Consider the following 23,283-nt stretch of genomic DNA (forward strand, 5'->3'; position numbering starts at 1 on the left):
TAAAAGACTGATCATAAAAGCCCTCTGTGGCAACCCATTTGAGACCCCTCTCTCTCTAGAGAGCTTTCTTTCTGTTCTCACCTTCCCTTAATAAACTATCACTTTACCCTTTTGTATCCACAAGATGAGATTCATTCTTCCACTCCACCAGACAAGGACCCTGTAACCCTATAACATCAAAAGAATCCTTAGGAAGTCATTGACAGGCATGCTCTAGAATTTACACATTAATTCATTCAGGTCTACTGCCCTATCATGCTCTTTCCCCTTACTTTGCTTTATTTTCTCATAAAATTTACTACTTGCTACTTGATTTTAAAAAATAACATTTTGATGGAGATGTAATTCATGTATCATACAATTCATCTATTTAAAGGGTATCATACACTGGTTTTCAGGGTATTCACAGAATTGTGCAACCATTACCACAATCCAATTTTAGAACATTTTAATCACCCCAAAAAGAAACCCTGTACCCATTAGCAATCACTCCTCATTACCCCCTCTCCCTAGGTTGGCAACGACCATCCATTTTCTGTCTCCGTGAATCTTCGTATTCTAGACATTTCAGAAAAATGGAATCATACAATATGTGGTCATTTGTGACTGTGTTATTTCATTTCATGTAGTGTTTTCAAGGTTAAGGCATGTATGTAAGCATGTATCAGTAATTCATTTCTTTTATTGCTAAATAATATTTCATTGTATAAATCCATTCATTAGTGCATGGACATTTTGCTACCTGAATTAATGTTTATTTTCTGTTTCCCACACTAAACTATGAATTCTATGAGCATAAGAACATTTTTTTTTACCACTTTATGCCTAGAATCTTGCCCAGCATCTGACATGTCATGAGATCAATACATTTGTTTAATGATCTAATCATTCATTCCCCTAACCAACATTTGCTAAGCAACGCCCCCCCCCCCCCACGTTTGTGTTCAACATTGGGATCCGTCTTCAAGAATCTCATAATCTAATGAAGTACCACCTGTGCAAACAAATAAGTAAAAGAAAATGGATTTTAATAAAGGGTATGGACAAAGCATGGTGCATAGACAAAAGGTTCAGGTTTGCTTGAGAGACTCAGCAGGACTGCCTAGCAAAGAACTTCATCTGAGATTTACAAAAACAGTACGTTGCCAGAGTGAGCCATCAACCACGAGGGTATTTAAGGGTGTTTAAGCAAAGCCCAGGAGCCTAACCTGGAAAAGTAGCAGTGCTGGAACTCTTGTGAAGTGGGGAGGCATCCCACAGAGGATGAACTGGGCCAGCAGGCAACGTTCAAATCAGAAAGAATTCTATATGTTCAAAGGATTAAGGATTATTTTTCCAGATCCTGAAGAAACTGGCAAAAATGGTGGTATCTGAGGGTGGGCTGTGGAACTGAAACAAAGAATGGGAGAAAGAGAGACTGGCAAACTTTTAAAAACCAGACCCATGTTCTTTCCATTAAAAAATACGTTTAAAATGTTCTGCCTCTGATGATGGGAATCCACTGTATAATTTTGAACAGGACGTGCGGGAACGTTTCTCTGGGGGTAGTGGGAAGTGAGGCGGGCAGGCAGCCGGCTAAGAAGGGAGTGGCAGTCAGGATCGTTTCCTCCTTCTCCTTGGCATCCCGGCACTCGCAGTCAGTGACTGAGGCGTGACATGTGCAAACGTGCTGGAAACCCTGGCACCCCCAGCAGTGAGCGGCGAGGGAGGCCAGGGCGGGCGCTGGGTCGGACTCTCGGCGCTGGGAGAGACTCTACCCTCTGGGGGCGGGCTGGGGGAAACACAGCCTCAAGACTCTTCCTGCTGATGCAATCTGCGAGAGCCCGCGATCTCGGCTGCGAGAGGGCCAGGCTGCCGTCCCGCCCGCCGCGTGTCGCGCCGCCACCCCGGCCGCTTCCCCAGGCACTCGTTCCCGCCGCCGCCGCCGCGCGCACCCCACGAGGGCTGGGACGCACCCGGCTTGCCCTCCGCGCAGTTGCCCCGGTCGCCACGGCTCACCGAACCATGAAGGTAACTGCTTACGATTTGGGCTGTATTTTACAAAAAGCCGTGTGTGTGGATCGAGCCTGCGATTCCCCAGAGACACAGCGGGCAGAGAGGGGACGGAAGCACGCCTACCGTGGTGTTTCCACGCAAACATTTTCCGTTCTTTCTTTGTCGGTCCTCGTTGGTCGGGACCTGCCGTTCTTTTCTTTTCGGACTTGCTCACAGGATGTGCCTCCTCAGGCTTTTTCCCTACTGCATGGGTGAGCGGAGATGAAAGACTGCGCGCACCTCCCTCCCCTACCTGCTTTGAAGTTTGGAAAGGAAGAGGAAGCTTTTTTTCAATTGCTAAGATGCACCGGAGGTGGGGGGCCTGGGGGGAACAGGTCTTGGGGTGTTTCTGGCTGTAAACAGGGGTTTCCTGGTGGGTGTATATAATGAAGGAGGGAGGTGCAGAGCCAGGGGATGAGGGTGGGAGAAGGGAGGGAAAACTGCCTCACCGCTATTAAAAGCAGAAGGCTAAGTCTTTTGCTTGTGGAAATTAAAAGCATCTACGAGTTACAAATCATGTTAGCCTAAGGGCATTTTTTTATTAAACTGAGTGAGCCGCCCTAATGGTTTTCATTCTTATGCTAATCAAGGATAATCAGCCTATCGGCCTATTCTGATGGTTTAGGTGTAGGACTGGTGTCTTCCTGTTCTTACACTTTGGAAAACTGCAATGACGTCAAAAACTGAAGAGCAGCTTTTTTAAGGGAAAGTGAAGAGGAGCCGGTAGCCCTGCCATCTAACTATCTTGGGAAGCGGCTCCTGGCGGCTCGGCCGGTTAAGTGTCTGCCTTCGGCTCAGGTCCTGATCACAGGGTCCTGGATTCGAGCCCCGAGTGGGGCTCCCAGCTCAGCGGGGAGCCTGCTTCTCCCTTTGCCCCTCACCCCACTGGTGCGCGCTCTCTTTCAAATAAATGAATAAAACTCTTTAAAAAAATGTCTTGGGTGGAAGAGATATATAACCTGAACTTTTAGGAGAAATAAACCCACGTTTCAGCATTTTGAAGGAGGAAAATTGAAGTATGGTTCTTAACTGCACTTATCCACAAGCCATCCCAATCCACAATTTCACTTACAAGAAGTAATGTGTAAATGGTGCCTCTTTCACCAAACAAAAATTTCTGCTAAGATTAATCGGGAACTGAGTGAAAACACTGTTTTGTGTTAAAACGAGATCATGAAAGTGCACCACAGTGAAAAATTTAGCAGCCTTTCCTTCCATAGTCAGATATTCTATTTCTGCCCTGCTCATTCCTGTCTAATTTTAACTGAAAAATACACTCTGATCACATTTAGGGTTAGTGAGTAATAGGAGAAAATCATGAGAATAAACACTCTTGCTTTTCCAGGTTTCCCTGTGCTATGTGAACTTGTAGTTGACTATACATTTTTGTAAATTCATGGATGCTTTAACTTGAGTCCAAAAACCCCTCCTGTGTTATAAAAACACAGGAAACTAGAAGATATCTTCAAGTAGTCTCATATCTCTTTTCTGATATTTTACTGAGATTGGGAAAGGAAAGATTGTTTTTTTAGGCATTGATGTGGGAAACAAAGGCAGAAGAAAAATTATTAAATTTCCTTACTACTTAGAGCTCACTGACAAGTCCTTGAAACAGGCAGAGTGACATTCCTCTAAGGACTCAAAAGCCTCAGTGTTAATACTTTGCTAAGGGCAAAAGGCAATCCCGAACACCGCCCCCCCCCCCCCCCGCCCCCAATCAGGATCCTGTAAGTCTACTTTAACATATAAAAATTCCTTTGGAAACTTCCTTTATCTCTAAACCCCCCAAGATATGTGTTGGCAATCATACCCCAAGCATATGGCCCACCGATATACATCTACAGGGTTTCATGACTAAGGTTTCATTAGATGGTAATAAATGACCTCTTCCCCAACAATAGCTAGCCCCATCAAGGTCCTGGAAACCTTACTTCCAAAATTCCTTAGAGACTTACGCGATCCCTAACCCCCTACCAACTTGAAAGTATATAATGGGCCACTCCTCATGACCCCCTTGCAGCTCTTTCTACACACAGGTCCTGTCCCTGTGCTTTCATAAAATCACCTTTTTGCACCAAAGACTTCTCAAGAATTCTTCCTTGTTATGGCAAAAACTTTTCTACCTTCCTTTCACCTATTATTATTTTTTAAATGTTATTTGCACTTGGCACCAAGATAGGCTCTGTCCTTGACAGATTTTCCAGACATGGCTCCCTTCCCAGGGAGCGTATATTTTAAGATGAACACATAAAGCTCGGGCTACTGAATAAGAAAACTAGCATATACATCAAATAGAATGTGTATAAGAATAGTAAGTACATATTATGATTGACTAAATTAGGGTGGAGATTGAAAAGATTCATATATCTAAAGGGGTAGAGACAAGAGAAGTCATTGTCAGGGATGTATAGTCAAGTGAAGGAAGTGAGAGAGCTTGACTGGCAGCAAGGGTAGAGAGGGCTGTTTCTGTGTGTGTGCAGAGGGTAGGACCTGGGGCCTGGCAGGGAGAGTGGTTTACTTTTCAGACACAGGATGTGGCCCCTCAGGCAAGACTCAGGGATGCATAGCTAGTGCAGCAGGCCTAACAAAAGGGCATTGGTAGAAACTGGTGGTGAGAAAAAAGGAAAAAGGGAGGGAAAAATAAAAGACAAGAATTTATTTTGAGCTTATATTTCATTTAGTGAGTTTCCATAATAAACCATTTCATTTGATTTTAGAACTACAGAGAGAAAGGAAGGAAAGAAAATTTTCCATTTGTATGCAAGAATTTCTCTTGCCCAGTCAGCTCATTGAACCCCCAAGAAGGTCTAATGATTTGAAATGGGTTTAAAACCTCCTGAAAGAAAGTTGAAAACAGTCATTTGATTATTACAGAGATTTATGCTAAGAATGAAAAACAAGTTGTGGTTTCTTTCAGCTGTGTATTTTTTTCATTGTTTTCATAATTTTAGATTTTATCCCTTATTTCAGGTCAGGCCTGTTAGTTCTGTAGGGGAGGAAAAATAATTTTCCCTCTATCCTTCTAGGTTCTTGGCTGAGACCCCCTTGTCATAAAACACAGATTAACAGGAGAAAAACAAACAAACGTTTAATAAATGTGTACCTCCTGTATACATAGGAGATATCCAGGAAAAGTAACTCCCCAAAATGGCCCAAGCTATCACCTTAAATATCATCTTCAGCTAAAGACAAAGGAAAGAGGCTGGGGACGTGGTGAGAGGGGGAGCCAGGCTGGAAGTTTTTAGGCAGAGCACAATAAGCAGTGTAAGGTTGCAGATTTAAATCAGTACTTTCTCCACTGATAAGTGTTCTGACACTTAGTTATCCTTCTCTTCAGAGAAGAGACACCCTGTACAGAGGTGGGAGTCTCCCTGAAAAATGGAGGTTTCCCTTATAAATGTAGATTTCCCTCAGAAAATGGCAACTTCCACTGTTTTCAGAGATTATCCTGTGTCTGACACCTCTCAAAAATAACCAGTCCAAAATAATTATTATGCCAAAGAGGCAAATTTTTGGTGTGGCATATTCTACTCCCTTTCAGCTTATTTCTAATATCAAGATATAAACCAGCAAAGTGAACAGCTCAATAGTAGTGTTATTGACCTGAGAGGTCTGGGCTTATGAATAACTATTTCTGTGCATCAATGAAAACTTGTTTCTAAACTGGCCATCTTGAGTGTTTGGGTTGGTTATATCTTTTGGGGTTTCACGTTGTCTGCTTCTTCAAATGACCTCTTCTCACTGGGTGTAAGAAGATGGAAATTAAGAGCTTTCTCTTTTTCCCTTTAGGCTTGGCAAGCACAATTCCTATAAATAAGAGATGCCACCCTAGGGAAACCTAGTGGAATGTTCACCCATCTGCCTAAGGGGATTTGGTTATCATATGATGGAGAGAATCTAAGACCATCCACGATAGACATTATTATCCCAAGCATCCTCTACTTTCTGTATGGTACCATCATTCTTTCTGAGCATAGGAGGAAGCTGGTCTGCTCACTTTACAGTTGTAAATGTGGGCAGTCTGTGTTGTAACTTTATTCCCTCAACAGCTGTCCAAATGCACTAAACATTTAACATAACATATGGCAAACATTCCTACTGATAGGCTTTCCTGAGCCTCTGTAGCCCATTTGGTAATGCATGTTAGTGCCCATTCAACTAACACCTCTGACATTGGATTCTGCATAAATCAACTGAGACATAAATGTGAGGTGCAACTCAGGTTTTTTAAGTGTTTCAAAATTAAGCATTCGGGATGCTCTGATTTACAAATATAACTTTGCAAATATTTGCAAACATCTTAATCCTAAGATCTGGTCTGATTCACAGCAGCAGTGGTGAATGCAAAGCCAAAAGCAGAATTGATAACATCAGGGTTCAAGTGCCAATTGCACCTATGCTTCTGATTAGTCCCTTCAAATCCACAAGCTGAAGAATATTACCTCTAGAAATTGAGTATTTTTATTTAATTAATTTTTTCCTTTTTTTATTATGTTATGTTAATTACCATACATTACATCATTAGTTTTTGATGTAGTGTTCCATGATTCATTGTTTACGTATAACACCCAGTGCTCCTTGCAGAACGTGCCCTCTTTAATACCCATCACCAGGCTAGCCCATCCTCCCACCTCCCTCCCCTCTAGAACCCTCAGTTTGTTTTTCAGAGTCCACAGTCTCTCATGGTTCGTTTCCCCCTCCGATTTCCCTCCCTTCATCCTTCCCCTCCTGCTATCTTCGTCTTCTTCTTTTTTTTTTTTTAACATATAATGTATTATTTGTTTCAGAGGTACAGGTCTGTGATTCAACAGTCTTGCACAATTCACAGCACTCACCATAGCATAGCACCATACCCTCCCCAGTGTCTATCACCCAGCCACCCCATCCCTCCCACCCCCCACCACTCCAGCAACCCTCAGTTTGTTTCCTGAGATTAAGATTTCCTCATATCAGTAAGGTCATATGATACATGTCTTTCTCTGATTGACTTATTTCACTCAGCATAATACCCTTCAGTTCCATCCATGTCGTTGCAATGTCCACAATAGCCAAACTGTGGAAAGAGCCAAGATGTCCATCGACAGTTGAATGGATAAAGAAGATGTGGTGTGTGTGTGTGTGTATACACACACACACACAATGGAATATTATGCAGCCATCAAAAAGAATGAAATCTTGCCATTTGCAACGAGCATTTTTATTTTAAAAATAACTTAGAGGGATGCCTGGGTGGCTCAGTCATTAAGCTTCTGCCTTCGGCTCAGGTCATGATCCCAAGGTCCTGGGATGGAGCCCACCCCCATGCCCCCATAGGGCTCCCTGCTCAGTGGGAAGCCTGCTTCTCCCTCTCCCACTCCTCCTGCTTGTGTTCCCTCTCTGGCTGTCTGTCTCTCTATCAAATAAATAAATAAATCTTAAAAAAAAACTTAAATAAAAATAACTTAGAAATTAGATCACTGTATTTATCCAGCATAGCCCATCACATAAATGTTTTTCTATTGTCTTATTGGCTGTGCCTTTTTTTTGTGAGAAAAGCTATTTTGCAAAAAATGCTTCTTGTGTTCCGTGATTAATGGGTGAGAGAAAATCTTAAAGAAATATTCATGCTTCAAAAATACAGAAAAAAAGTCAAAGAGAGGGAAAAGGGAAGACAACTTAAAAAAAAAATAGAGGAAATTATATTACCACAAGCAATAATCCAGAGAAGTTGTACTGAAAAACACATGATTCTTTGTCATTAAAAAATTGTCAAGTACTTGTAAAATCCAGCTTGTCCCCTTAACACTTGTCATATTGTTCATTGGAAAAGAACCAATTTATTAGTTCTTTATTTTGATAGGTAGATCTGAATATTTGATCAATTGCATTTATAGTCTATCCTAGCTTGAGAAATACTTTTTACTATTTTAACTGTGGATGGTTATTTGCCTTGAGAAGCACTAAGAAGCCTAGGATGTAATTAGAAGGTTCAAATTCTGTCTGATTCCTTTTCAGTCTAGACAGAAGGAGCACCTATTGGGATGTTCTAGGCCAAACATGCCACAGATATCTCTTACATGACCAACAAAGATTTCAACAGAGTTTGGGCATGAAGCCAAGGATGGATTTGCACAGGGTGACCACTCAGCAGCTGTTAGCATTCCACCACTACATTAAAGGGTGATTTTGCTTAGTACATTTTATTTTAGCTGATTCGGATTCACAGTTATATTGTTTTGATTTTAGTACTAGACGATAGTTCAGGAATCTGATGTCACAGTAAATGTTAATTTGAATTTTGAAGATTAAAAAGTAGAGTTAAAATGGAGCTATAAGGTTTTCTGTGGAAGCATAATGCATTCCTCAGGGATTCCATGGTTTTCAACATTGTGAATGTTATGTATACTTGCAAGGTTAATGCTGGTGTTAATGGAAGAAATACATGCAAGCTTGAAGAAGGACTTCTTTGCTTAACTAAGATAATGATGCTTAATATTTCTAAATGCCATATAAATTACATAACATTGAATTGTAACCTCAAAACATTTGTATATTTTGCATTGCAGCTATTATTAACCTCATTTTACAGACAAGGAAAATAAGGATCAGAATACAAGAATTACTTAAGATCACAAATAGCAGAGCATAATAGAAACTAGATATTTTGAGTCCTAGTCCAACATGCTATCCACTTTACCAGTGCTTCTAGGATCTCTTGGGTCTGATATCACATGGGAAATCTTATGAAAAGTATAAACAATCTCTCCAGCAAAATGTACAAACACGCATAGGCATATAAGTTTGCATCTCGGTTATTTGTTATTAAAATCAGGACAATAGGGGCGCCTGGGTGGCTCAGCTGGTTAAGCGACTGCCTTCGGCTCAGGTCATGATCCTGGAGTCCCTGGATCGAGTCCCTGGATCGAGTCCCTGGATCGAGTCCCGCATCGGGCTCCCTGCTCGGCAGGGAGTCTGCTTCTCCCTCTGACCCTCCCGACCCTCCCCCCTTTCATGTGCTCTCTCTCTCAGTCTCTCTCTCTCAAATAAATAAATAAAAATCTTAAAAAAAAATCAGGACAATAGAGTCCATATAGCATGGGAAATTGATGGAAAATACTGAAATGATCTAGTTATTTAGAGCAGTAGAGAGCTATTGGCTCTTGCCTCTATAATCAGCTGAGATATGAAAATATATAAAAGATCCACACTGTCCTTTGAATATTGAAAAACCCCAAATAATCACCTGCCTTTAGCTCAAACAAAAAGGCAGTTTCCTTGTTTTTTTAGCAGCATGTGAGTTATCAGTTTCTTCTTTATGTTTTATCTCATGAAGATCTAAGGTGTATGGTGCAGGAGAGGAATAAAAACTTTTTTCTGATACCCTCTTAGGTTCTGTACCTGGGGCCATTCAAATTAGACTGACGAAAGGTAAAGAGAGGAGAGCAAGGTTATTAGTTCATGCAGCATACATGCACGTGAGACAATTTCAGTGATGAGTAACTCAAAGGGGTGGTCTGTACTTGTGCTTATATTGCATCTTCATGAAGAATGATAAACTTGCAGAAAAGTAACGAGGATAAAGGCACAGGTTTTGGGCTTCCAAATGCATCAAACTGTGGGCAGGTGAATACACTGGGGGAATAATCTAAGGGGATTAGGTTTGTTTGTGCAGGTCCATCTCACTGCTGACCTTCTGTCTTAATGCTGTAAAATTTTCTTTCTTTTTTTTTTTTTTTAAAGATTTTATTTATTTATTTGAGACAGAGAGAATGAGAGACAGAGAGCATGAGAGGGAGGAGGGTCAGAGGGAGAAGCAGACTCCCTGCCAAGCAGGGAGCCCGATGCGGGACTCGATCCTGGGACTCCAGGATCATGACCTGAGCTGAAGGCAGTCGCTTAACCAACTGAGCCACCCAGGCGCCCCAATGCTGTAAAATTTTCTAAGAAGTGTCTGCTCTTCGTCAGAGAAGGGAAAGTCCAGGAAGTCTTCTTTCTGCATCTCTTGGATCTCAGTTGCTGTTAGCTCAAAGTAATCCTTATGGCAAAAGGGCATATTTTGATCCCTACACTATTCACAGAATAGAACTTGATTTATAGAAGCTGCACCCTGATAGCTTTGATCTCAATCTAGTTTTGAAGTGTGTGCATGGTTGTTTGGTTAAACAGGGTTAATACATAATTTTTTAGTAGAGTTTAATAGTTTTGGGTGCCTTGTTTTCCCATTTCTTAGATATAATTCCCTACCTGTAGTGCCTGTCAAAGGGGCAGGCCTACAAGGCCATGTTCCTACCAGGTGCCCCCAGCTAAGCCACAGCAGATTGTAGCAAGGGTGGATATTTGATCCAATGTCAACCATCTTTTACTTCTTTCTTATTCTCTTGTCCCCCCCATTCAATGAGATATCCTACCCTGTGGATTCTCTTTTCTCCATATCTATATGTTTAGTAAAACATTTTGATTATACTTACCCCAAAGGATGGATCATTAAATTATTTTAAAAGTAAGATCATATTTTTCCTCTGTGTTTGCTGGAAAATTTTTCCTCAGTTGAAAAGATGGAATTCTTATTTTCCTTGTTATACCAAAATTACTTAAGGCTCTCAGTTAAGCTAGTGAATCTCATAAGTCCTAAAACATATCATATAAATATATTAACATATTAACCAAATATTTCAATCCTAAATCAGTTTAATTATACAATTTAATTAAGTTTAAATAGATAATTTAAGTTAAATTAAACTGATTTAGCATTGAAAAGGATATCAGTTCTTTTTTAAAAGTTTTTGCTGTTGTTCATATTTGTTGTCAACTAAATAGATAAATAAGAAATAGATGTAACATTATATATCAGTTATAGTATGTAATAAATTTAACTTGAATTTAAGAAACCAATAGTGTGCTCCTATAGACAAAGAATGATGGATCTCTGAGCTGTATTATTTCAAATATTAAATATTAGAAATATTTTAAACTGCTATTATTAAAAATAAATGGGTTAATAACTAATAATTTCATACTAAAACAATTATCTCATGTAATTAAGATCCTATGGTTGCAAATGACCCCTCATTCCCAGCTTCAAAGTGTTGTCCTTTAACAGCAAGTGGTAGACTGATGGGCTACTGTAAATAATGTTCTCGGAACATAGGTCAAGAGGAAGGAAGGTGCCTGGTTGACCAGCAGAAATGACGTTAATGTTAAGAGGCATGCATAAAATTATTAAAGGCACATAAAACTCATTGACATCCTTTACCTACATATTCACGGAATGACTGACATTACTAATAGAATATTCACCCTAACGTTACAAAAGAAAATGCCAGTTTAGTTAATAATATTGTACTTTATGGGGCACCTGGGTGGCTCAGTCAGTTGAGCGTCCAACTCTTCATTTTGCCTCAGGTCATGATCTCAGGGTCTTGGGATGGAGCCTCATGTTGGGCTCTGCCCACCCCCCCAAGTGCGTGCTCTCATGCATGCTCTCTCTCTCTCAAATTGATAAATAAATCTTTAAAAAAAGATAACATTGTACTTTAAAACCAAGCAATGAAAACATACATAATGTTATGTGATATATTTTTAAAAAGCATAAAGACTTGTGGCAAACAAGTCAGCATAATCAAGCATAAATGGTTGATGTGTATAACTGAAAGGAAAAAGAAGTAAGTTAATTATCAGGAAACTTTAAAGAGTGAATATGCTAGGTGGCAGAACTGCCCACAGAAGATTTGAAAAGTCTTGGTTGTCAAGGTATTTAAGTGGAATAGAATTGAAAGCTAGAAAAATAAACTCGAAAGAACAATCCTTTGGCAGAAGTAAATGCCTAAAATGACCTAATATTTTTCTTCCAAAATTCCAGTATTCAGTGAACACTGCCTCTAAGTCCCTCTTTTGTTAGATTTGTTTGTCAGTGTATGCATTCATTAGATTGCTTAAGAACGGCATTGTTCGCAACAACAACAAAAAACATGTTGAACAGTATTGGAATTGGTTAACATTCCCAGACACATGACTTTGTTCTATATTCTAAGTCAGTTCCGGGGCTATGACAGGGGAGTTTCCCATTACAAACTGTTGAAATATAAAAGCAGTAGTGATTTAGCAGAGTGGCACTGCTGGGTTTATTTGTTAGGAATTTTGTGGTTTTCAGTTCGTATTGCTGTGAATTTTCCCAGAAATATTTATAATCTGTTTATGCTTACAGTCTATTTGCAATCTACATAGTTTCACCACTGACATTCTGTAAAAAATCAATCAGGAAATAACAGCTACATAAAATGAGTTTGGCAATAGGCATTAAAACATGTAAATACTTACTGTTCTCTACATGTTTATATTTTGGAAGTCAGTTAAAGTTTGACTCCAAACAAATATAGACATGGAAAGATGTAGCTGCTGTTTGAAAATGAAGAGGTGAAAAAACACAATTAATTTGACCTGTGAAGCCTAGAAATAGTAGATGATTTAACTCAGCTAATATTTGTAAAACACCAACAATGGTGCAAGGTTCAGGCCAGAGGAAAGGAAAGGTGAGTGCAGAGAGATTGCAGGGTATGATCAGTGTATAAGATATCCTAACTTCAAAATGAAACCCTACTTTTGCCTTTCCACCTTCCACCAATGTTCATTTCCCTGTGAAAATAGTCACTGTTCTCAAAAAGTCCCTGGGGAGTGAGCCACATAGTGAGGGGTGTGCCGGAGGGTATAGATGGAGAAGCATAAATGGGGAGAAATGGGTTAGGAGTGAATATGTGGAAATGTAAGTACTCATTCTGAGGTACAGCAACCCCCCCCCCCCGTTATGACTAGAGGAGTGCACAGATTAAAAAAGTGATGGGAGAACAGATTAGAAAAAGACCTCATGCACTAAGCTAAATTCAGTAGACAATAGGAAAGTCATAGAGGTATTTGAAGCGAGGGAATGACATAATTCAAATAGTGCCTTAGGAAAATTCAGGTTGAGGCCAGTTGAGAAACCTGAAATAATTCCAACAAGAAGCAATGAGAGCATAAATCTCTCTCTCTCTCTCAAAAAAAAAAATAAATAAATAGGGCGCCTGGGTGGCTCAGTCGTTAAGCGGCTGCCTTCAGCTCAGGTCGTGATCCCAGAGTCCTGGGATCGAGCCCCACATTGGGCTCCCTGCTCAGCAGAAAGCCTGCTTCTCCCTCTCCCTCTGCCCCTGCTTGTGTTCCTGCTTTCGCTGTCTCTGTCTCTGTCAAATAAATAAATAAATAAATAAAATCTTAAAAAAAAATTAAATTAAAAGTAAGATCATATATGTCTTCTATATTTGCTGGAAAATTTATTTTATTTTATTTACATTCAATTAATTAACATAGAATGTATTATTAGTTTCAGAGGTAGAGTTCAGTGATTCATCAGTTGCATATAACATCCAGTGCTGATTTCACGTGCCTGCATGAGATAGATTTAATGGTTCAACATCATTGTTAATACTTAGTTTAATTGGAAACGCCTTGTATTTACTTGTAAATGTGTGAAATGACGTATGAACAAGAGTATTTATTGCAGCAATGTTTGTTATAACAAAAGATTAGAACTCACCCACATATTCATCAGGTGTGAAAAAGAATGAGGTAGGGGCACCTGGGTGGCTCAGTCCTTAAGTGTCTGCCTTCAGCTCAGGTCATGATCCCAGGGTCCTGGGATCGAGCCCCAAGTTGGGCTCCCTGCTCAGCGGGAAGCCTGCTTCTCCCTCTCCCACTCCCCCTGCTTGTATTCCCTGTCTCGCTGTCTGTCTCTCTGTCAAATAAATAAATAAAATCTTAAAAAAAAAAATGAGGTAAAAAAATCAGTGGAGAGAAGAATGAGGCTCTCTATACAAGAGGAAAATCTCCATGAGACTTTTCACTGTACCTGTTTATATATTGTTTGATTTTTGACACGAGTTTATTATATTCAAAAATGAAAGAAAAAAAGAAAAGAAAATGCCTTATAGTGGTCTTAACTTGACTCTAAAGCCATTATCAAGAAAATCTGAAATTTTGGGAAATTCAGAAATACCAGAAATACTGGGTAATTCAGCATAATTCAGTTAAGACCAAGGATATATATATCTTGACAAAATTTCAAACTGTTGTAATTAATTTTAACTAACTGAAAATGCTCTATTGAGAAGGCAGGTTAAACATAATGCACACACCCAAGTTCACAGTAACTGTTATATTAAGAGTATGCAAACTCTTCTTTAAACCTAAAATTTATATATTAGTGACCAGCAAACAATGATTGATTCAAGTTTCATTTGGTTAAATACTTACATAGCTCTTACCAAGGCTATCAGGCTTTGTCCTAGGTTAATAGGCAAATGGAAATGATTCAAGCATTCTTTTTACTCTTGAGAAATAACTATTCAGGGAGAGAAATGTATAATAAACAAATGCAATGAAGAATAATAGTTGCCACAATAGAAGTCTGCAAAAGGTACAGAGGTGCCTAATGATGAGTCAGAGAAACCAGGAAGGCTTTCCAGTGGAGATGAGGTTTGAGCAGAACCATGAAAGGCGGCCAGACGAACGAGGAAGTGAGCTCCTCTTAGGTACATATATGTTCTGCTTTCATCCAACCTCAGACTTCTGGACGGAGGTTCAACCACTCATTTACTGACCATAGAAGACTGTGAGGAAACATACCCGACCATCGATAAACATAGACAGCCCTGAGTATCCAACATCCTCCAGGGAACAAACGGTTGGAACCCACAACATTGGCAACCTGGCAACCAGTGAAATGTTAGACCTTTGCACAGTGCTCTCAGGCACCTTCACTCTCTCTTAATGCTCTGTGTTTTCTGCCTTGACTCAACACTCACTGGACCCTCCCACCCAAATTTGTCCACAGTACCCTTTGCAACTCAATACTAGCACATTCCCCTTCCCTAAATATATCCTGCTCCTCCTGGCCTTAGGTGAGGTCACTTCCCTACCGACCTCTAGGGGATGTTGCTCATTTTCTCCACCTTCCTCTCTCAGAATTGGAGGGGTGCTGATCTCCTTTACTGTGCCCAGTGCTGTTTCCACATCAGGCTCCTCCTGTGAAACCTCTTTCTGCTACTCATACCATCAGTCTGTGATAACCCATCTCTTCCTTGTAACTGTCACTGAAAGACAGCCTGGTCATTTTGCCCCCATTATGCACTGAAGATTTTAGCACTTGGTTCCTGCTTCTCTCTTCCAACCCAAGTCTTGTTTTCCCATATTATTTCAAGGTACCTGGATGGCCCATTTTCCTTTCTGGTATCTCAGTCACTTTAATTTCTCATCTCCTTTAACTTGCTTCATTTCCCAGATGCCACCCACACCTATGGCCATACCCTGGACTTTTGAATCACACTAAATTACAAGTCCTGTGGGTTATTTTTGTGCAAGATATAGCTGACATTTGTACAATTCTATTTTAGCTGCCATGTGCCCCATTCAAGCCACTGTCTTCTCTTTACTATGTTTCTTGCTCACTTCCATTTCCCACCCCTAATCTGTTCTCCATGGAGCTGAGTAATGACATCGTTCATCTGCTTAAAAGAATTTCTGAGCCCCTACCTGTTATGCTTTGAATAAAACCCAAAGTCTCTACTTTGCTCTAGAAGTCCCAGAGGGATCTATCTCCTCTCCCCTTTGCAGCCTTACCTCGTTACCACTGTGACCACCTTCCCTCATCCCCCAAACTGTTTCTTCAAGGCCTTTGCATTTGCTGATCCCTCTGCTTAGAAGGTCTTCCTACTCCTCATCTTGCCAGCATCTTATCACCCTGCCAGCTTCAGATTGAATGTTGCTACTTCAGAGAGACCCTTATGACCCCCTGTGATTTCCAGTCTTCCAGAGCATAACTCCAATCTACAATTATTCATTGGTGTGATTATCATTGTGGTTTTGGGACTGATGTCTGATTCTCCCACTAGATCATACATTTCTTGAGGGGAGGGAACATAATTGCTTTTTACTACCATGCAACTGTATGTATTCCAATGCCTGGTCCATTATATGTGGTTGGTGAGCGTGGTAGGCTGCATAATGGCCCCTCAAAGATGTTTATATCCTAATCCCCAGAAACTTCTTATCATAAGGGAGATTTTGCAGATGTGGATAAGTTATGGATCTTGAGATGGGGAGATTATCCTTAATTATCTGGGTGGGCCCAATGTAATCAGAAGGGTCTTTACAAGAGGGAGCAGGATGGTCATGGTCAGAAGGAGCTGTGATCATAGAAGTAGAGGGGTGTGTGTGTGAGAGAGAGAGAGAAAAAGAGAGAGAGAGAGTTAGATTTGCATATGCTTCACTGCTTGCTTTGAAGATGGAGGAGGAAGGGGCCATGAACCAAGGAATAGAAGTGGCTTCTATGGCTTCTAGAAGCTGGAAAAGGCCAGGAAATAGACTCTTACCCTGCAGCTCCCAGAAGGAATGCAGACCTGCTAACACCTTGACTTAGAATTTGTGACTTCTGAAACTCTAAGATAATAAATTTCTGTTCTTTTAAGCCGCAGTATTTGCAGTAATTTGTTACCACAGCAATAGGAAATGAACACAGATTTTGGTACCTGGAAGTGGGGTGTTGCTGTAACAAATATCTAAAAATGTGGATGAGGTTTTGAATTGAGCATTGGGCAGAGAACGGAAAAACTTTGAGGAGCATGACAGAAGAAGCCTAGATTGTCTTGAAATGGATTTCTGGTAAAAATATGGAAATTAAAGGTTCTGCTGGTGAGAACTTAGAGAACTTAAGAGAACTTAGAAGGAAGTGCGGGACATGGTAGAGAAAATATATAGAATTTTACAGAATATCTAAAAAGTCATAGACTGTTGGTAGAAACGTGGATGTTAAAGCACTGCTGATGAGGAATATGTTCATGGAAACCAGAGCAAAGGGGATCCTTATTATATAGTGGAAAAAAGTGTATTGGAATTGTGTATTATAGTTATGTGGAAAGCAGAACTTGTACATGATGAAGTTGGATATGTAGTTGAGATTTTCCAAGCAAAATATTGGCTTTTTTTTTTTTTTAAGATTTTATTTATTTGTTTGAGAGAGAGAGATAGTGAGAGAGAGCATGAGCAGGGGGAGAGGCAGAGGGAGAAGCAGACTCCCCACTGAGCAGGGAGCCCAATGTGGGGCTCGATTCTGGGACTCTGGGATCATGACCTGAGCCAAAGGCAGACGCTTAACCGACTGACCCACACCAAATATTGGCTTTAAAGCAAAATATTTACCTCCTTCTTTCCATTTCCCTCATAATGATTACCTCAGAGACTGTAAAGTATTTACCGAACAAATAATTGAAGAGTGCCCACCATGTAAGCATCAGGCACTGCTGAAGATCTTGAAGTCTTGAGGATGAAGAGTTGGCAAAGTCACTGCCCTCATGGCCCTTGCAGGGAAAGGACATGTGTGGTGGTAGATATAAGCACATACTGGGGCCACACTGGAGGTGTGTGAGTCCTGGCTTTGCTCTTGAATGACTTCTGTCAAGTTATTTGTGCCTCAGTTTCCCCATTTAAAAAATGGTGGTAATAATAGTCCCTACCTCATAGAGATGCTGTGAGGATTACATAAAATAGCAAGTATAAGTGCCTGATCCAAAATAGCTCTACATAAATATCACAATTTACTCTCATCTAGTACCAAATCTTTCAATTAGTGGTGTAATAGGAACAAATAAAATGAAATGATGTTAAAGTGACAGAGTTGAGGGGAACCTGGGACTAATTCATGCTGGCTGGTCAAGGAAATCTTCCCAGAGAAGGTGAACTCTGAGTCAAGAGTGTACCACATACACACACAAAAAAACTAGAGGGTGATCTTGAGGTAGAGTGTCCCAGGTAGAGGGAGTAAGAAATGAGACTTAGTGGGGTCTTAGACTTCTCTATTTGTTTGACATTAGACCTCCAAGACTGATCCTCTAATTTTTTTTAAAGATTTTATTTATTTATTTGTGAGAGAGGTAGAGAAATCACAAGCAGGGGAGGAGGGGCAGAGGAGAAGGATAGGGAGAAGCAGACTTCCTGCTGAGCAGGGACCCCCTTCCCCCCAAGATCATAACCTGAGCTGAAGGCAGACACTTCACCAACTGAGCCACCCAGGTGCCCCTATCCTCTAATTTCTAAATTTTTTTCTCCTCTTATGTCTAATTTTTGGGTTGGGATGATTTCATCAATGTTATATTCCAACCTTTTTTTCTAAAATTTTAGCCTTCGTATTTCTAAAATTCTCTAATTATTCCTTTTTAAATTTTTTTTTAAAGATTTATTTGAGGGAGAGATTGAGTATGCATGCACACAGGGAGGAGGGGCAGGGAGAGAGTCTTAAGCAGACTCCTTGCTGAGCACAGAGCCTGATGTGGGGCTCAACCTCACGACCGAGATCACAACCTGAGCTGAAACCAAGAGTCGGATGCTTAACTGACTGCACCACCCAGGTGCCCCTCTAATTATTCCTTTTAAAAAATAACGTCATGGGCGCCTGGGCGGCTCAGTTGGTTAAGCGACTGCCTTCGGCTCAGGTCATGATCCTGGAGTCCTGGGGTCGAGTCCCACATCGGGCTCCCTGCTCAGCAGGGAGTCTGCTTCTCCCTCTGACCCTCCTCCCTCTCATGCTCTCTGTCTCTCATTCTCTCTCTCACAAATAAATAATAAAAAATCTTAAAAAAAAAATTAAAAAAAAAATAACGTCATGTTCTTGTTTCACGGATGAAGTATCTTCCCTATATTTCTGAGAAAATTAGCTAAAAATTTTTTTTCTGGTCCCTGCATTGCCCCTCCCTCACACCCATTTTGTTTCTGTGTTTTTTGGTGGGGGTTGGGGGGAGGTTGCCTTTCATGTTAGTAGGCTTTCCTCAAATATCTGGTGACTTGTAGCAATCTATATTTAAGAATGAGGCATGAAGAATCCTATAGGAAGCTCTGTGGTATGCTTGGCGCCTTCTCTGGTTGTTTCAGTTATACGACCACATGGAAGTGACCAGGCCATTCTACTGGAGCCCTCCAGTCTTACCTCTAGGTATTTTCTCGGTGTTTTTGCAAGAAGAATCATTCAATCTGCACAGGACTTCCTGCCAGTGTTCTACAGGCCCACGAGGGGTAGGGGACTAGAGGTTTCATCATTTTCATCATTAAGAGGGTTTTCACTTAATCCCTTGACAACAGTGTTTAGATTACCTCAGACCTGGCTCTTTTCTGCTCATGTCTCCAGTGAACACACCTCCCATTTCTTGCTGGAATCTGGAAGGGGTAGTTACCCTGTGGTGCTGGGCATAGAGACCCAGATGTAGGTGTCTGTGAACCTCCTATGGGTGACACAGGATGCCAAATGAGACAGTGACCTCCATGGAGGTCCCAGTGCTGAGCACAGAGCAACAGGTACCTCCACAGTCCAAACAGCCATGTTGGCATATCCAAAGAATTTTCTGAACAATAGCAAAACCAATTCTGCAACCTTTAACTCCTTATTTATCTCTAAGTTATATTTAAAAGAAGTCTGGAGAGGGGCACCTGGATGGCTCAGTCAGTTAAGTGTCTGCCTTCCACTCAAGTCATGATCCCGAGGTCCTCGGATCAAGCCCCACGTCAGGCTCTCTGCTCAGCAGGGAGTCTGCTTCTCCCTCTTCCTCTGCCTGCCGTTCTCTCTGTCTCTCTCTCTCTCCCCCTTAAATAAATAAATAAAATCTTTTTAAAAAAAAAAGAAGTCTGGAGATTGAGCAGGTAAGGAAGAAGAGGATTATTTGGGAAAAAAAATTGTTGGCCAAGCAAGTGTACTTGCCATTTCCCCTTCTTTACCCCAGAGGAGGGAGGGAGTGATTTTTCCATCTCTCCAACACAATACTCACCAAACATTTTGTGAGGATTTGTGGGTTCCTTTGCCTTAAGGGCTGGAGTGGAGCCTGGAGACTCTTGAGAGCACTAGATTTGTGTTCCCTGGCCTGTTGGTGTTGGGGGAAATACCAGGCTGTGACTCTCCCCTGGGAAAGTCAAGGCTGGCTGATGCTGCCTATGATGGGACAGTCAGGAAAGGGTTTGCCATGAGCTTTGTGGACTTTGAGGAAAAGAGCCATATCGGGATCACCTAGACAGGTCCCTGTCCAAGAAGGCTACTTGCTGGGGCAAGGAGAGCCCAGCTATCAGAGGCTGTGCAGGGCATAATGCCAGAGCTGGAGCTGAAGGGGCATCATGAGAGGTGAGGCAGAGCGTGCATCATTGCAGTAGGGAACTGTAGGGCAGAGGCCTTCTCTGGTGGTGGGGATGAGTGAAGAAGGGTGTGTGAAGAATCCATAAATGCTCCATGATGCTAAAAAAGAAAAAAAAAAAAAAAAAAGCAGCATTTGAGCATTTGTCTCTGGAGGGGCGAGGGAGGCCAGATTATAATGGTCCCAGATAAATAAGGCCTTTCCCATTTCCTCTCACTCATGGTCCAAACATGATCCTGGGGGGATCCAGAAGCAGCGGTGGCTGGGGACTGGAGAGGAAGTAGAACAAGGGTTTATAGTAATAATATCTACCTTTTAGTGTTACAACATGTGTGTGGAACTAAGGGCCCGATGGAGGATGCATCTGATAGATGGTGGTTGTTACTACGGAATGTGTTAACTGTTCATATAAAGAGCATCTTGTGTTTGTCAGTGTATGCTCATGTCTTTTTGTCAGGTAACACTGACCTACAAATGAATTAACTCTCAAATCTTTGATGACTCATTTGATGGGAACAACAGGTTCCTAAGCTAGTTTATAAGGACTCCTGGTTCTTTCACTAAAATGTGTGTGTGTTCATTACCTAAGAGGTATTAAATAATTTGGGAATTTTATGGTCTGAATGTGTCCCCCCAAAAATCACATGTTGAATCGTCACCCCCAAAGGGGATGATATTAGGAGGTGGGGCCTTTGGGAAGGGACTAATCCTTCATGACTAGGATTAATGCCTTATCAAAGAGGCTGTAGACAGATCCCTTGCCCTTTCCTTCTTGTGAGGACACTGAGAAGTCTGTAACGCAAAAGAGGGCCCTCACCAGCCATGCCAGTGCTGTGATTCTGGATTTCCAGACTCTAGAACTGTGAGAAAGAAATTTCTGTTGTTTATAAGCTTCCAGTCTGTGTATTCTGTTAGAGCAGCCCAGATGGACTAAGACAGTTTTCCTTTTTTTTTTCCCCCCTCTTCTCTTCATGCTTTCCTTTATGTGTCCCTGGTAATCTGTAAACACACACTACATTCATGGCAGAAGGTTACAGAAGTGAGGAAGGGGCATGGAGTGGATTTAGAGAGAAACTTCACAGGTTCTCAAGTTGTGACTAATAGGAACTATTAAAACAAAATGTACCAAAGATATAGCATAAATCCACGCCCTCTACAATTATATTTCTTTTTTTTAAAGATTTTATTTATTTACTTGAGAGAGTGAGAGAATGAGCACGAGGTGGGGGGAGGGGCAAAGGGAGAGGGAGAAGCAGACTCCCTACTGAGCAGGGAGCCCGATGCGGGACTCCATCCCAGGACCCTGGGATCGTGACCTGAGCCCAAGGCAGATACTTAATTGACTGAGCCACCCAGGTGCCCCTACAATTATATTTCTTACACAGTTTGTCCGTTGGCTGTCTTGAGGTGGATGGAAATGCCGCTGAATGTCTCATTAAATAATCCAAAGATCTCTAAGGTTGGTGATATCTCTTAGGGTCAAGAAAGCAAAGCACTGAGGATGCTTCCCTGCTGGTATGGGACATGCCTCAACACCACAGGCACCACACTGCATGAAAGCTGACTTTGAGGAAGAATACAAATCATACTCACTAAAGGCAGAATCCCAGGGGATATTGGCTCTTGGCTCTGTGGCTCCAGATTTAGAACAGTCTCATATTGAAAGAGTCCTCCATCCTTGAGAACTGTCCATTCATGCCTACATATGTAAAACATGATGGGGGGAGACTGGAGGCTTTGGAGTGAAAACTGGCCTGCCCTCCCCTGGCTGCCATCTGCCATCTGGGCTGTGTGTAGAATCGCTCCGTTCACTGCTCCTATTTTCTGTGTCAGGCCCCAGAGGGCTGGAATATGCTCCAAAAGGGCACCCTTCTTCCAGTTCCTCCTGCTCCAACTGATGCTATACATTCTCAGGAGGATATCACCTGTAACTTCTTGAATCAAGTGCCTTAAAAAGATTCTCCATTGCCCGTAGAATAAACTCTTGGCATAGATGTTCCTTAATAATCCTCACACTACCTCCCCAAAATAATTCTCATTAATCTCCTTTATCTTCTATTTTGCCCAGCTTCCTGTGACTAAACCATACTTCCTTTGTACTGCTATCTGCTTTAAAGATGTATGGTGATGCTGAATTGCAATGTAAACCTGTTATAGGCTATTTGGTCAAAATAATTTATGACCAATAGGCTATTATTCTGATGATTTGAAGTAGCTGGAATCAGCACAGCAAAAAAACACGAGGTAAACATAAAACACACGTATGCTAACACTTTTAAAACTGTCCTTTTTATGGCAGAAGATAGGCTAGTAGAGAGAAGTGCAGTTCTTTACTGTAAAAATAGGCACAATTTTTACACAATAGGTGATTGCATTATTTTAAAGTCATAATTTCTGCTTTTACTTTGTAAGCTAATTCCATTCAAATGCACACCGTGAATTGGTATTTAAAAGCCATCAGTGGCAAAACTTTTGCATATTAGAAACCTCATATCTGTTTTGTAAATTGAGACTGTCATCTATTGGGCTTACTTATAGTGGGAAAAAAATGTTTGCTGTCATCATTAGTGAGAAAGAGCTTCCATGTCAATTTTTTAAAGTAGAGAAATAAGTTAACCAGACTTATTGAGGAAGCAAGTTTTAACTGACTTGAGGACTGTACCAGATACAAACAGTAAAGGATCTCCAGTAGAAAATTGCTCCAGTAATCTGAAGAAAGGCTAAAAAAACAGTGGACCTCCTACTACAATGGAAGAAGTTCTGGCCACATGGAGTGGTCAGTTTGCCAAGAGGATTTATGGAGCATGTAAGGTCAAATCACCACTTCTCAGCCAGGCAGCAGGGTTCTAAGGAAGCCATGCCACAAGGTTTGGTTTATAGAGAAGTGAAGTATCTACAGGTCCTTTCTTCTAAAATTATAGATAATTCTAGTTTCACAGATGCCAAATTTTCTCTGAATACCTCCAGATTATATTGATGAATCTTCACTGTAATTATTAATTGTAACTAACATAAATTGAGAATTCTCTGGGTGCCGGCATGGGCTTTATGTGAATTTCTCATTCAGTCTTCATGA

The 23,283-nt window shown here is 41.1% G+C and overlaps 1 protein-coding gene across 1 annotated transcript in view; it reads left to right on the plus strand.

The window, feature by feature from the left end:
- Positions 1 to 1,569: 1,569 nt before the first annotated feature.
- The window catches only part of BCAT1 (branched chain amino acid transaminase 1), a 98,974-nt gene continuing 77,260 nt past the window's right edge, over positions 1,570 to 23,283 (plus strand). The window contains exon 1 of the mRNA XM_035028067.1: positions 1,570 to 2,010. Within this exon, the coding sequence (XP_034883958.1) occupies positions 1,657 to 2,010 (354 nt within the window). The 5' untranslated portion in view covers positions 1,570 to 1,656. The remainder of the gene's footprint in view (positions 2,011 to 23,283) is intronic.

The sequence above is a fragment of the Mirounga leonina genome, unplaced genomic scaffold (assembly GCF_011800145.1).
Source record: "Mirounga leonina isolate KUSES-001 unplaced genomic scaffold, KU_Mleo_1.0 Mir_201, whole genome shotgun sequence".
In the NCBI taxonomy this organism is placed as follows: domain Eukaryota; kingdom Metazoa; phylum Chordata; class Mammalia; order Carnivora; family Phocidae; genus Mirounga; species Mirounga leonina.